This window comes from Dermacentor andersoni, chromosome 10 (genome assembly GCF_023375885.2).
Source record: "Dermacentor andersoni chromosome 10, qqDerAnde1_hic_scaffold, whole genome shotgun sequence".
Classification (NCBI taxonomy): Eukaryota; Metazoa; Arthropoda; class Arachnida; order Ixodida; family Ixodidae; genus Dermacentor; species Dermacentor andersoni.
Window position 1 is genome coordinate 99,607,407 of NC_092823.1, and position 13,357 is coordinate 99,620,763.

General features: G+C 44.9%; 2 protein-coding genes across 2 annotated transcripts in view; one reads left to right on the top strand and one right to left on the bottom strand.

The window, feature by feature from the left end:
* Window positions 1-111: 111 nt before the first annotated feature.
* Window positions 112-2,534, bottom strand: LOC126544481 (uncharacterized). Its single transcript, XM_050191819.2, has one exon. It carries the CDS (start codon window positions 2,516-2,518, stop codon window positions 371-373), a length of 2,148 nt encoding a protein of 715 aa, XP_050047776.1. The 5' UTR covers window positions 2,519-2,534; the 3' UTR covers window positions 112-370.
* Window positions 2,535-2,748: 214 nt separating this feature from the next.
* Pus10 (Pseudouridine synthase 10) overlaps window positions 2,749-13,357 on the top strand; it is a 35,422-nt gene continuing 24,813 nt past the window's right edge. The window contains exons 1-7 of the mRNA XM_050191822.2: window positions 2,749-3,026; window positions 4,437-4,691; window positions 5,834-5,920; window positions 8,287-8,321; window positions 11,803-11,976; window positions 13,091-13,136; window positions 13,247-13,323. Coding sequence (XP_050047779.1) covers window positions 2,880-3,026; window positions 4,437-4,691; window positions 5,834-5,920; window positions 8,287-8,321; window positions 11,803-11,976; window positions 13,091-13,136; window positions 13,247-13,323 — 821 coding nt within the window. The 5' untranslated portion in view covers window positions 2,749-2,879. The remainder of the gene's footprint in view (window positions 3,027-4,436; window positions 4,692-5,833; window positions 5,921-8,286; window positions 8,322-11,802; window positions 11,977-13,090; window positions 13,137-13,246; window positions 13,324-13,357) is intronic.

The following is a 13,357-nucleotide window of genomic DNA, read 5'->3' on the forward strand; positions in this document are numbered from 1 at the left end:
ACACCATACATGAGCATAATGGATCACACTGACCCCTCAATTCGAGGGAAGAAAGCAGTGGAGTGGAGAACATGAAAATTACTATTACAAGATCATATCTATAATGACCCATTGTTAATGACAATAAAGATTATTTTATTGATGAAATTCAATATAATGAATGAAAGATGAAGAGCCAAAGCACTAGACAAATGCCTTGGGATGACAGTGCCACAAACAGCTAGCAGCTTCTGCTTACCTGTAGCAACAAGCCTTGTGACTCTACCTTAGCCACTGTGTTCGACAAATATTTTGAGTAATTGAATACTAATGTGCTTCTACAGTCCGATGAACAAAACTAAATGCGTATACAATAAAAAAGGTTCATTGGTTATTTATGTCTGTGGAGGTTGAGACGCTTCAGGTTCTGCACAAAATGGTATGGAAGTTTTGCTGTGACAAATAAATTCCTGCCATCCAAGATCTCGGGAATCAGGACTGAACAGGAGTGAAGGTGCATGGGGATGTGCCTCACTTTGGTCTGTCGCACATTCAGCCTGGTCAATATGTCTCCGGAAAGTTTCTGTGGACCCAGGTGTCTCAGGTGTGAGTACTTGTGGTCCCCCAGGATTGGACAGCGGAGACCAAACCCCAGGTGCACCCGGATCTGGTGTTTGACACCGGTCACAGGCTTCAGTTCAAGGTAGGCAGCTCTGCCATGGGAGCTCAACACGCGATAGTGTGTGACGGCCTCATAAGTCTTTGAGAACTTCGGCACCAGTCGCTGAAACTCTGGCTCCAGTTTCGGGCAGATTACCATCCGTTTAGCAGAACCAACGGATCCTTCAGCCAAAGGCATGTCAATTGTCGCTTGATCATTGTCAGGTACCCCGAATGTGATGGCCTGGTAGGTCTTAATGATGTTGTGCTCCTCAAACAATGTCTGCAACACATCTGCCATTTTCTGCGTCTTGGCCAGCACGATGGTGCCCGTGACATCACGGTCGAGGCGATGCACAGTGTACAGCTTGACATCCTCCTTAGGATAGAGAGCAGACGCCAGGTCTGGTAGCAGGCGAACAAGCACATGAGCATCGGGGACACCTTTTGCAGATCCATGGCAGATCATGCCATATGGCTTGTCCAGGATGAGTATGTCATTACCATCATAGAGAACACGCTGCCTCAACAGATCTACCACTTCAGAACGGAGCATGGTGGTCAAGTCAGGCCTGACCTCCGACTTGAGGATGAGGAAGCCCTTGCTGTCAAGCTTGAGGCTGAATTGCTGTGGCTTGCGGAGGTACTCGAAAGCTGTTGGATTGCCTTCGCCAGCGAAGTTTGAGGAGTCTGTTTTTTCATCACCCGCTTTTGCCTGCTTTGCTTCCTTAATCTTGATCTTTATGCTGTCCTGGGAGGCATCAAAACTTTCCTTGGTGACAGTCAACGGTTCCTGACGGAGCTCAAAAGCAGCGTTTCGGAAGGCGTCTTCCGCCTTTCTTGTGTCATCACTTACGCGCCTGTCCTTTGACCCCGCTTTTCTCGCTCTAGTTTCAGACACCGACTTATTTAAGCCCTCGCCTGTCCTTACAGACGTTACAAAGCTCTCTGAAGAGCTTGTAGCAGGTGATGAGACGCCCCTGTTGCTCAACCCTTCGTCGCCCCGCTCCGAAAACTGTTTTGCGCTTCTAGGCCTTTGCTCTGCAGTATCTTCGGCAGGCGAGAGCCTTCCTACAACGCTTTCCAGGCGGTCACTATCCTGCATATTATTATTCTGTTCAGTGCTGCGTGCTTCGCCTAAGGTTTCGAGCGATTCTCTCCTGGACACTACTCCTTCAGACTTGGAAATGGACTTCTCGGCCACACGTCGATCGTCAACGGGCGAAAATCGCGGATGAGACGGACGTGCAGCTCCTTGCGACGACTTCGCCGTTGTGTTCGCCAAATTAAAGTCTGGCCGCTCAGAGGCAACCGGTATCGCAGTGTCGGCGCTGTCAATAGATTTTTTCTTTCTCGCTGCATTCTTAGGTGAAACGCGTCCTTCTTGCTGCTTCTGCAGCTCCGATTCATTCGAACTCTTAACGGGAGCCGCCCGACTGCCTTTCAGTTCGCCGTCGGCGTTCCCCTCGTACGTACCCAAGACGAAGTCGTCCAACAGTGTGTCGTCCTCGAACTGACCGTGGTACCGCGCTCTGTTGTCACTGTCGTAGCGAATCGTGCCATAACTGGCCACTAAAACGTTTTCGTCTGAGACTTTCGCATTTCGACTGCGAGTCAGGTGCGCGAAGCGGCGGAGTCTTTCGTGCCGGTCGCTGAGCGGGTTGTCGACTGTGACGACGCCGCGGTCGCTCGAGATGCCGTAGAAGTCATCGTCTGCACACTGTTCGTCCTGGCGGTCCTCTCGTTCCACGCTTAGCTTCGTTCCTCGAACCAAGAGGGCTGGCGACGTCGCGAGACATCGGGAATTCACCGAGCTTGCGAGAGCCGCTTGAAGGCGAACACAGCTACAGAGACCAGTGCGCACGATGTGCGCAGCCATTTTTAAAATTCTAGTGCCTAAATTGTAGATTGACTTGGTTGTGAACGCAGCAATGTGCGCAAACTGACCTTCAAAAAGAAAGCGTCTTAAAAAGCTAAAAAAAAAGTTTACTAAAATGCAATAATTATCTACTTAAACTTTCTTGCTTATTCTAAGTCTTTACAAACTATATTATTGTATGTCAATTAAAATGCCACGAGAGCCAATCCTAGTCACTGCCGAAGACACAAGCCAATAAAGCACATGTGAAGTCAAAACTGTCGTTCAATCATTTGCCGCGGTAATAGCATAGGTAATAGGGTAATAGCGGTGCCGGTTCTCGCTAAACTCACTTCTCAGACTCGCTGATGTTGTTGCTGATATGCCTCTAAAGCTCTCCGACGCTGACAAGCCATCCGTGTTTGAGCACCTAAAAGAAATCGGATGCTGCAAGTTCTGCGCGGAACGTTTCTCCGGCGAGAGATACTACGACCATTACAAGAAATTTGAGGAACTGGCAGCGCTTTCAGTAATGTCTTGCACTTGATCTGCCTCTTTCCGGCACTTAAGGTATAGCTGTGGCGGGCAACTTAGCTGCGTAAGCGTTGTCTGAAGCGTCGACCATGTCGTGACGTGCGGTCGCTGATTTGGTTCGCATGGCACCGGCAAACAGCAATTGCAGCAAACCGTTCAGGCAACAGCTTTTCCTGACGTTGTGGTTTGTTAAAGCAGCACTGACCAGCTGGTTATGAGTCTGCTGCAATGCTCGGATTATTTGTGTATTCTCAGTTGCTGCAAGCTCCTATATGTGCATGACGTATAACAAATGGTCTACACGACGTAGAGTTGCTTCCGTACGACTGCCGAAGGGAATTCTTGTTGAAGAAAAAAGAGAGGGAAGGAATTGGGCATGCCCTGTGAAAGACATAACTGCAACATACGAAAGACAAACGTTGAATTGGGCACTAGAAAAAAAGTTCGGATGTGCAGAAATTTGAGAGGTAGGGAGAGCGGCAAAGTTCTGACTGGTGTTGTAGATGTCGCGGGACGCTTTTTTTTTTGTTGCTGGGTGCTTTCCTCGTCGCGACAATATATTGCATTTTTTACTAGTACCGCTCCAGGAGGGCACATGTAACCAGAAACGGAGGCCTCAGGAAAACACCTGAGATTATAACGCTGTGTCTAAAGGTACGTCGCACATACTTGCTTTGCTTCCGTTTCGTGAACTACGTGGCTCACGCCTACGGATTTTTGCATATGTTTCTTCAGAAGGGCATTGATTTAACTCAAAGCAGACCATTAAAAATGCTTTCGAAAGGTCACAGAGAGCAGCATACGAAAAGCTTGGCACAAGCAATGGTTACATCGCCAGGAGAGCAGGCCCGGTCTCTACTACAGACTCTACTGATCCCCCGGGGAAATCGGTGATGTTATATTGAAGGTAGAGTGCCGTAAGGAGCGAGAAAGGTACAATTTGGCATGACTGACTCAGCACAAGTGCCACATGCACGAGAAGGTTTGTTCGGCGTGCACCCAGCAACCAGAAAAGCGACCCGCGACTTCTACAACACCGGCCAGAACCTTGCCGGCAGAGCTTTGGAAGAACCTTATAGTATTAGACGGGTGGCTCCTGTTTACGTTGCTGTAGTGGTGTCTAAAATGTAACCCCGCAGCTGTATTACCATAACAGCAGCTGTGTTGAAGAACCCGTGCTAAATGCCGTCTATGTGCTCGCATGAAGACCCAGAATCTGTAGTCAAATATTACGGTGTGTGCCTTCCTCTGCACTGCTAGATGTACTGTAGACCGGAATGTTGAGCTCCAACTAATGCAATATTCTCGAGGAGAAATCCAAGCTTTTGTGGGTGATATTAAAATGTTGACATCTGTAATCTTGGCTCCACCGAGCTTCACTCGTCATCCTGTGCTCCTATTACAGGATGTCAGTAATGGAGAAACAGAGTCTGAAGACCAGAAGTCACTGGAAGAGCCCACTCCGAAGCGGCAAAAATTGGGTGCCAAGGCCACAAGCAACGTGTCGGCACATGACGATGTCTGTAAAGACAGGCTGTCTGAGCGACGTGACCCTTTCCATGAGGGTGGTGGAGATGGAAGTGGGACCAAGGATGACACTGGCTGTGTTGCTTGCTACGGACTGCTGGAAATCGAACACCTCAAGGCATCTTTCCAGCAGGTGTGTGGTGTGGTGAAATGCTGCACATTGCCGAAGTTAATTTTGCCATTGAACTTGCTGGACTTATGTGCATGTCGAAATAGCCTCTGGTTGGATCTAAGCTGTGAAAGTGTGCTCAAGTAGGCTGTGGCGTGTAGAACACCGGGACATGGTGGAAAACAGCAATAAATGTGAACAAGTCGAGAGTTGGCAAACACAGTACATGAGACATTTCTCCAGTAACAGATACTATTACAAGAAATTTGAGGAGCTGGCAGCAGCACAGACTAGGAACAAATCTTTATTGTGTCTTGGCATCGATGTATAGGAAGCACAGAGGAAGCAAGGTAAACAAAATTGAATGATGTCATGGTTTTACTGTGTGGCATTCCAAGCACTTGACAAATACCCAATTTTATTGCAGCAATAGCGATGGCATACTTGCAAATAAGTCCTTTAAGTGCCGGAATATGTTGCTCCCAGTGCAACCTAACATTGTTGTCTTGACAATTAGTGGCTCACAGTCACGTTTCTCACACTGTTGGGCCAAATAACTGCTAACAGAACCTTTCAGCAAGTGGGCATTATGTTTTCTAAATGTCCCTGTAATACATGACAAGGGTTGGTCAATGTGAAGCGGTTGCATGAATGTGTTACTTTGTAAAATTCAGCACACAGATGCCCATTTTTGCACACCGAGATTTTATTGTGTTCTTGCTTGGGCGATTGATTTCATTGACTTTTTCTTTCACATTCTTAAACCTGGTATGAAACATTGCATGACAGCGTGAAGTTGCGCTGATGACCTAAATAATTTCGAACAGCGCCGGAGCAACGCAGCCCCTATCACCTCTGCCCTTTGAAGATGCACTTGCAAGCTCTGTGTTTTCTAGGGCTGGTGATGAGGATTGCACTGATGAGTAGGACAAGTAGTATCACATACGATGATTTCACCGTGGCCTACCGGTGTTGTTCGACGACATGGGCCACAGTCATGCAGAGTAACATCTTTCATACGTTCGAGGCAGTTAATGTCTGAAATGCTGTGCGTTAACACATTGTGTTATCATAGAACCTTGGAAGCAACTGTTACAGTGTTGCGATTCACCGTGCTGAGCAAAGAGCCTTCGCGCTCACGCTGTTACATCTTTCTTCACTTTCAGATCATCGCAGCTGTCAGGGAGAGTGGGTGCGTCTTCTCAAAGTTCACATTCCAGCTGTCAATGCCCGTGACGCTTGAACTCCGTCACGTGAGTAGAAGCTTTGTCTCATGTCAAACAGGACTTGCCAAGTGCAAATTTGCACAAATATAATGTAAGGTGTTTTTTTTTCTGTTTTATTCCTTTCTTATCAGCCACCGTTCACGACCAGCCTACCCTGTAGTTACCGTAACGTGGCAGGAGAACCGCTACACTCGAAGACAACTTTCTGTGGCAATGAAGGGAAAGCTACGGACGCAGTATGTGGACAAGTAAAAATGCTCCTGAAAATAGTCCCACATTCTCATCTGCATTAGTTTCAAGCTGCAGAAGAGAAAACATAAATGTCCATATGTACAGCAGTAAAATAAGCCGAAATACGCCACCAAGTGTTACATTTGGTTGACTTTTCCGCTTCTCTTTTCCACGTTTGGGGAAATGCACAACCGTCGCACATGGAAGCAACGCTGATACAGCATCTGTTCCGAGAATCCAACAGCGCTGTCAAGCTATACCGAACTACTTAGTGCAGCAGCTCTGCCTCCATAGCTTTCCATTCATTGCCACGTAATGTTGTTCACAAGCATAGGGCTACTGAGGAAACAGGAAACAGAACAGGATTAGGATAGAACATCTACATTATCCGGACCCTGAGCTGTGGCACAAGGTAGCAGAGTAAAAATGTGCATAGTAGACGCTTGTACGTTACTTTCAAATGGGAGCCTTGTTGCTAATCAAAAAGTGCATCCATGAGCTGACATATCTTGGAGACACTTGCATATTTGTACGATCTAATTTTTTTTGGTCTTGCAGTCTGGTGGCTACCATCCATGTAGTACGAGATTACCAACGAAATGTACAGTTTGTCCAGTTTTAAGCATGGATTGCTTGATGCATCATTGCATTCTACTGGTATTTGCATATGGGGCAGAAACTTGGAGGTTAACAAAGAAGCTTGCGGAGAAGTTGAAGGGCTACTGCAATGAAATTTCACCTTGGCTAAATTGGTAATGGATGAGTAGTATGTACCACTGAAGCAATCTTGGTGAAGCCTCAGGGCTGGTAATTGTGTAATTTTCCTCTTAAGCAGCCTCTAAACAGCACCTAAGGAGATGACCCGTGCACCTGGTGTTTAGCTGCTATGACCCAAGTCCAAACCTTTGCCTATGAGATTTTGCAGCATACCCCCGCAGCCACAAGCGCGTGTCGAGGAACCACACATTCTAGGTCATGTGCCACTTCTGGCGAGCAGTAATGGCGCTATTTATTTCCGTTTCGGTATAAAATATGGCTGTCGTTGCAAGCTTTTTATGATGCTTCCACTCATGTTTCAAGCATAAAATTTCTAGTGGAGGCTCCTTTACATCTACGCTATCTTAAACTTGGTATTCTGTGTGGTCCAAAATTTTGTTGCATTTCTCTTTTAAAGACCATGAAACAAGCATTGGAATGAAAAATGATAGGCGTAACGCTAGTGACTGGAGTACAAGCAGCGTGGATTAGAGAGCAAATGGGTATAGCCGATATTCTACATATAGTTTACGTGAAGGGGGAAAAAGGGAGTTTGGCAGGATATGTAATGCATATGGCAGATAATTGGTGGTCTATTAGAGTTACAGAATGGGTGCCAATGTGAAAGAAAACACAGGCACGGCCAGGAGAGAACTAGGTGGGAAGATGAAATTCGAAAATTTCAGGCATAAAATGGAGGTCAGCTGGTGCAAGACAGGTAATTAGAGATCGCTCGGAGAAACCTATATCCTGCAGTAGACATAAAAATAAGTTGATGATGGTGCAGATCGCTGCTAGCCTGTAGTGGTATTCAGTAGCACAAGTTTCTCGTAGAACTTTTTTATCACAAAAATGTCATGCACAATAATAGACTGAGGGGGCAGTAAATTGTAGTGTAAGTACCACTACTTGTTGCTGGACTCATTGGTTCATACTTATTACGATGTGTTAATATGCCAAGCAAAGTGTGAAAACAAGGACACTCTTTCCTGTCCCTGTCATTTTTTTTTTCCACTTTTGTTTGCGTCTTAACCCATGGTGACATAGTGTAGAAATCTCGATAAGTATGTATTTTTACGTTGATCTTGACTGGATCATTGTAACCGGAATGTTTAGGGTTTTCCATGCCAAGACAAAGAAAAAAAGTCTTAGTGTTAGACAATGGACTTGCACATACCAAGCACTTTTGTAGTTCCTTAAGCTACATACAGATTCAAGAGGAAGCGATGCTGAGCAGGTTTGTCAGCTACTTTTGTTGGTCGAGCTAATATTTACTATTGATGTTTTATCACAGCCAAAGGAGAAGTCTGTACAGGGAGTACAGGGGGCTGTACAGTACTTCTTAAAACAAAGATTACGTAAAGAAGTGCCTGTGCTTATTCAAGACTTTCTTTATATGATTCCAGCATGCCATGGTGATGCACCTGAAAGAAAAATTTCGGTGAGCACTTTTGGCATTATTGCTTTTTGGAAACATTCTGATTTCAGTTTATTTTTTTAATATTTACTGATTTCTGGCAGCTTTTGTAAAAAAGGAAAACATTAATGCCCTGAATCAAAATTTAATTCCTATACTTTAGCTATTCAAGGTTTTTCACTGAGTGAAACAAAGGTCATTCCACTCATTTCCATGTCCAAGGATATTGTTCTTACTGTTTTTACCCGAATTCAACGCACACTCCGAGAAAATGGGTCTGAAAATCGCCTGCTCGTCACAGTCGGATAGGAAACCAAAATTGCACTCGAGACATTGGCAACAGCCTACCGTCAGAGGCAGCATCATCGATGGCAACGAAGCATGTTTTTGTGAAGGTTACTGTAGGTTCATTTTGTGCTCAGCTATGACCTGGAGTGGCATTCTCTGGCTATCACTTTTGTTGGAGATACCAACACTTCCGCAAAATTTCGCACTGCTCATTACCAGATGCGTCAGCATATACGGTCACTAGCATTTCTGGCGATGCGCCATGCGCGCTATCTGCGCACAGTGTCAGGAACGTTGTCGGCCACATACTTCAACAAGTCCGGTGCAGAGTCGCATAAAATCGCGTGAAAGTGATAGTAGTACAGTTGACTTCCGTTAATTCAATCCTGACGGGGTCGACGAAACTGGTGGAATTATTCGGCAGGTCGAATTAAACAAAGGGCGGATAAAACGCTGAAACACACCGTTAATTCAAGTGGCAGTGTTTGCCTGTAAAGTTAGCTTTGGCACAGTACAGTTGTGTTATATGGGGCAGCATACACAAAGCTGAGGGCGGGGGGGGGGGGAGAAGACAAACTGTTGCGGGGGACATAGCACGTGTTCCTTAATTTACTCGCGAACATGCGCTGTCTCAAGTCACAGTATGAGCACTGAGGCGCCTAATAAATTTACTGGCAGGTCCTCAGAGTTTTACATAGACCCCCACTCTCTTGTTGGCTTTGAGCGCATCCCGTCGATTTTCAGAGCTTTTTCGTCTTACCGCCTTCCCAAAACAAAGATGGCTTTTCTCTGCTTCATAGTGCATAGAGCGTGTGCACACATATAATTTAAGAATGCTTACTAGGCCCTGTTAACGGTCTCATATATGAGACACGCATGACAGGCAAAGCGAGAGCTCAGATCGCCACAGCAATGTCACAAACAGCTCTGAATTGCTGCCAGTATGCTTATTAGGTGTCAAGGTGTTTGTATCGGGAACAGAGACGGCGCGTGCGCGCCTGTATAAAGAAACACATACTATGTCTCGTGACCATGGCCCCTTTCCATTCTTGGTATCCATCATCATCATCTTCAGCCTATATTATGTCCACTGCAGGACGAAGGCCTCTCCCTGTGCTCTCCAATTATCCCTGTCCTGTGCCAGCCGATTCCTACTAGTGCCTGCGAATTTCCTAATTTCATTGCCCCACCTAGTCTTCTGTCGTCCTCGACTGCGCTTTGCTTCTTTTGTTGCCCATTCTGTAACCCTAATGGTCCAACGGTTATCTAACCTGCGCATTACATGACCTGCCCAGCTCCATTTCTTTCTCTTAATGTCAATTAGAATATCGGCTATACCCGTTTGCTCTCTGAGCCAAACTGCTCTCTGTCTGTCTCTTAACATATGCCTAGCATTCTTCGTTCCATCGCTCTTTGCGCGGTCCTTAACTTGTTCTAGAGCTTTTTTTGTCAGTCTCCAAGTTTCTGCCCCATATGTCAACACCAGCAAAATGCACTGATTGTACGCCTTGCTTTTCAATGATAATGGTAAGCTTCCAGTCAGGAGCTGACAATGTCTGCCATATGCTCTCCAACCCATTTTTATTCTTCTGTGAATTTCCTTCTCATGATCAGGGTTCCCTGTGATTAATTGACCTAGGTAAACAATATCCTTCACACACAGACTCTAGAGGCTGACTGGCAATCCTGAACTCTTGTTTCCTTGCCCGGCTGTTGATCATTATCTTTGTCTTCTGCATATTAATCTTCAACCCCACTCTTACACTCTCTCTGTTAAGGTCCTCAATCATTTGTACCTCGTCTGCAGTGTTTCTGAATAGAACAATGTCATCTGCAAACCGAAGGTTGCTGAGATATTCACCATCGATTCACCATTGATTGCTACGCTTCTTGAAAAAGGTGTTCATTATGCGCAGCTTATTCCTTTCTGCAAATTCTACCAGATTCTCTCCTCTAGTGTTCTTAGAATAGATGCAGTAGTTGCCCATTGCCTGTTCAACAGCTTGCTTTTTCCCTACTTTTGCATTGAAGTCACCCATTACAACAGTATACCGAGTTTGCACTTTTCTTATCGCTAATTCAACATCTTCATAAAACTCATCTACTTCATCATCATCGCAACTGGATGCTGGAGCCTAGGCTTGTACTACCTTAAATCTATACCTCTTATTAGGTTTTATTACGACTACTGCTACCCTGTCATTAAGGCTGTAGAATTCGTCAATGTTGCCCGCTATGTCCTTATGGATTAGGAATCCTACTCTGAACCACTTCTTATCTGGTAGTCCTCTATAGCAGAGGATGTGGCCATTTGTCAGCACTGTATAAGCCTCACTAGTTTTTCTAATCTCACTAAGTCCAGTGATATCCCAAACAATGTCAGGTAGTTCCTCAGAGAGTCCTGCTAAGCTAGCCTCACTCAACAGAGTTCAGGTGTTAAAGGTTGCTAGGGTCAGTTTCCATTGGCGGCCTGTCCAGGTAAAGAAATTCTTAGCACCCTCTGCTGTGTTACTGGTCTGACCGCCGCCTTGGTCAGGTATCCTTCACCGCAATAAATTGGGTATACTGTAACAATTGCATTCACCACATAACACAGCTGCATCGCGGCAAAGCTGACCAGTCAAGCTTAAATTATTCGGCGAAGACCAATTCTAAAGTTGAAATAACAGAATTTTGGGCCCATAGAAATGTATGATGAAGAGAAAGTTTGCCTTCTGTAATGGTAAATTCTGCTTGCTTGTCTTTTCTGTTAACGAACATGTGGAGTAAGCTATATTTTTTTTATAAATTGGGTGCACTATAAAATTGGGTAAATACAGTACATTTTATGTACATTTGAATTCATAAATGATCAGAGTTGCCACCAGTTTAAGTAGTGATTGAAGAAAATTAGGCTATTTGGTGCACTTCGAAAGGCTGGTACAAATTTATGTGCAACAGACAATGAGCAAGCAGAAACATAGCACTCTGTCCTGCCAATTTCTTCTTGTCCATCGTCTTTTGTTGCACTCGTTTGTCTCGGCCATCAAATTGTGGATTCTCGTATCAAATACAAAACAAATAGCACAGACTATTCGTTTTGTCTCCAAATTTTTTAATACTCATGCACCCCTAACTTATGGTCATTTTCTCTTTAGCTTCCCAGAGAAGCAGCTTGTTGTTTTAGGTGGTGCCTCTTATCTGGTACTCTTTACTGCATCTTTTTCCATGCCTGCAGGGAATCCTTCAAAGAGTGTGGCAACATTGACTTTGTCAGTGCGAAGGAAGTGTGGAAGTACATAGTTGGACCAATGTTCGCCGACCACTTTGGCGTTGAGTTTTCTGCGACGAGTGGCTTCCAGGTTTCAGTGACACTCCCGTCGCCAAACGCCGAGGAAGAGTGTGGCTTTTTGTACGTTCACCGATTCTGCATGCATCAAGCTAGCATTAGCTGCAGATATTAGTTTTGTAGGACAGGCTTAGGACTGTCCACTTAATGTTTCCAGCAGACTCATCTCATTCTCATCATCAATCAGCCTGTTTATATCCATTACAGGATGAAGGCCTGTTTAATTTAATGCTGTCTTTTACATGGGAGAGAAAGTTTTGCTCGTGTGGCTGTGCTTCATTGGATAGACATTCATACCTAGACTTGTACTATCTAACCTCGGTATAATGAACATGAATAAAGCAAATTATTGGATATAACAAAGTAAATATAGAATTGGGTTGGCCAGGCTTTATTTCAATAAGCAATAAGACGTCGTCGGCATTCGAGTGTGAGGTCGCACACACAGGCTATATTGATGGCTGTAGGAGCATAGTTTTGGTCATCATGCAGCCCCCTCTGTGTCTGTCTGAAAAATCAGACAGCATTAACACAAGCAACTTGATTAGGCACATTTGGCTAAAGCATCCCTGCGTGCTTTAGCCAATGGCTTGGATCGGTTCGACTGCAGATAGCAAAGCATCATGCTGATTTTGTCTGATCACACTGATCGCGCGATTGTGCTTAGGTAGTGTCCAAACCCGGCCCCCAGTGATGCCTCCCTTGGAGTAAGAAAAATTGATCTTGAAGGCTATGCTATTGCTGGCTGCATGCGCCAGAAGCACATTATGGGCACCTTGTTTTGGACATTAATTATCAGCTACCACACAAAGTGCATATATTTATTCTTTCTGTACCACTAGCTATCGATGGGCCATTTAACATCTACAGGAAATCGTTTGGTGACCTGTTTCAGGCATCTTGCTTTTGTTTCTTTCACATAGAATTGATTGTTTTTTTTCTCACCGATGCTTTTAGCAAGTGTAAAATATAACGAAGGTATTTTTTTGTCAGATGCAACATCACTACGAGGTTTGACTGTATTCACAAAAAAGTTCTTATGCTGGAAGTTTTAGCAAGAACAGGTGTCAGCCAGTCAGAATGTTGGACATATTATATTAGCAGAGGTGGTCAGCCAATAGCAAAATGTAGTTGCAAATAGAAAACTTTTGTGACTTTGGACCCTGTTCTTCTGCAGGTTGAAAAAGTTTCCTGAATGCTTTCCAAACCGAAAGCAGAGAAAGGTGAATTATGACTCGTTCTTTACTGCTATTAGCTGGTTGAATCAAGAGAGGCAACCATTTTGATTAGTTCTCACTGTTAATTACTTTCTTTTTCCTCTCTCTGTGGGCAGCACCAGTGCCGTGAGATATTCACGCGTAGTGCCGTGCTGGATGCACTTCGGAAGATCTCGGACGACGACTTTAGAAAGTCAGTAGCATTCTGTTTCATTATTTCACTCTGA

Excerpts from the sequence above, each read along its gene's own strand:
- LOC126544481 (XM_050191819.2), bottom strand. The coding sequence starts at position 2,518 with ATGGCTGCGCACATCGTGCGCACTGGTCTCTGTAGCTGTGTTCGCCTT.